At 38.6% G+C, this 1,696-nt stretch overlaps 1 protein-coding gene across 6 annotated transcripts in view; it reads right to left on the reverse strand.

Moving 5' to 3' along the window:
* Positions 1 to 1,347, reverse strand: part of SUN1 (Sad1 and UNC84 domain containing 1) — a 37,025-nt gene extending 35,678 nt beyond the window's left edge. For 2 of the 6 annotated variants that reach the window (XM_024763496.1, XM_024763492.1), the window contains exon 1: positions 1,173 to 1,341. In XM_024763496.1, the coding sequence (XP_024619264.1) occupies positions 1,173 to 1,249 (77 nt within the window). In that variant the 5' untranslated portion in view covers positions 1,250 to 1,341. Of the gene's footprint in view, positions 1 to 1,172 lie in introns of all 6 variants that reach the window. The other 4 variants (XM_024763493.1, XM_024763494.1, XM_024763495.1 and 1 more) reach the window with 4 other exon arrangements.
* Between the last annotated feature and the right edge of the window lie 349 nt (positions 1,348 to 1,696).

Below are 1,696 nucleotides of genomic sequence, written 5' to 3' on the forward strand. Positions count from 1 at the left end.
CTCAGTCCGCCCGCCTTTCCCACTTCAGTTCTCATCCACTTCCGATCCAGCTGCACGCCTCACTGGACGAGGGTTGGGTTCTCTGTAGAGACCCAGACATAGGCAACTTTTAAAAACTGTATTTAAAATGGGTTATAATAAATATAAAAACAAAATAAAATGGGTTATAAAAGCTAAAAATAAATTACCAGGAACTATTATTTTTTATGCTCCACAATACAGAATAAGGAGGAATTTTACTTGAGTTGGCCCACTCATTTTGTTCTAAAATACTACAGGACTTTTCACAAAAACAAAGTGTGTTACTACAGAAAGTGTGACATGATCTAAAATTGTGACTAAAAACTCAATCATTAAATATGAGATTTGACTAATGCTGTTAAGAAGCAGTTTTCTTAAAATATCTTCCAATTTTCTTTAAGTTTCAATTACATTTTTACCCTTTAGAAGATAAGCCATTGATAAAACTGACACTAGCATTTTCCTTGTGTGCTTCAAACATCTTGCCAGGATGCAAAGGTTTTTCTATCTGCCAATCAAATCTTCACCAATCCAGGAATGTTTTCTCTTTGGCAGTAGCCCATAATTTTATAACACTTAAGTTTCGTCTCAATCATCCTTTCTATCAATACTTGGTAAACTAGAAAGGCAAAGAGCAAGTCAACAGCTTCTAAGACTCAAACTTCAAGGTTCAGCATCAAATCGGATACAAATAAAAACAGAAAACTCAGTGCATTTGACAGAAGTTGTGGTCTTGAAACCGTGGGCTTCATCAAAATTCTATTTATGATGGCTCCTCTCAAAGCCAAGTCACTTTCCAGGTTAGTTCTGTTAATTTTAAAATACTCAGCCATTAATATAAATCACAAAACCCCACCATAACCACACAGATGTGTTCTTGAGACCACAGCCACCTGGGTGGAGGCGAAAACAGTCATTCATTTGCAATGACTAATCACTGAGTCATCAGAAACTTTCGGTTTTCAAAACAACCTCATAATTTCCAAGTCAGTTTAGCAGTTTTGTAAAACCAGAGCATAACATAAAGTTCATAGATATTTTCACTTTCAACACAGAGTAGTTGGGTGCAAGTACCATAAAGCCCCCATTAACCCAAAGGCATTCAAGAACAGCCCAGGCAAGACAACGTAACACGCATGCGAGCAGCTCACCTGAGTGCATACGTGTAGCCAGTGTTCTCGGGCACACACTGGGGAGGAGTGTACATGTGGAGCCGAGAAAAGTCCATGTTCACGGTCTCAAAGCATACTGCAGAAGGCGGGAAAAGCAATGCAGGCTGTTAAAGGCCGGAACACACAGAGGAGCCCTGTCTGTGGTGGCCCAATGCAGACTGACTAGAGTCACCGTCAACACTTTGATTAAACAAGGCCAGTAAAGCGGGGTTGGTTTGGTTTTTCTTTTTTTAAGCAAAGGAGACAAGTTTTCTCATGGCTGCAAGCCCAGAACACAGTTGTCATACTTAGTTCCCTAGGATTATAAATCTACAAAAGCAACAAGGGGAAATCCTAGATCAACTGACTTAAAATGATGAAAAGAATACAGAAAGTAACTCAGAATCCTTCCTAAAATGTACTTTTAAATTCCTGAAGGTGTCAAAATGTTCTCATTCTTCTGGAATAAATTTTCATTGCTATTAAGTAAAGCAGAACTGATTCTTCTTCTGTGGTCAAGAAGC

Source organism: Neophocaena asiaeorientalis, unplaced genomic scaffold, assembly GCF_003031525.2.
Source record: "Neophocaena asiaeorientalis asiaeorientalis breed wild unplaced genomic scaffold, Neophocaena_asiaeorientalis_V1.1 scaffold223, whole genome shotgun sequence".
Lineage (NCBI taxonomy): Eukaryota > Metazoa > Chordata > Mammalia > Artiodactyla > Phocoenidae > Neophocaena > Neophocaena asiaeorientalis.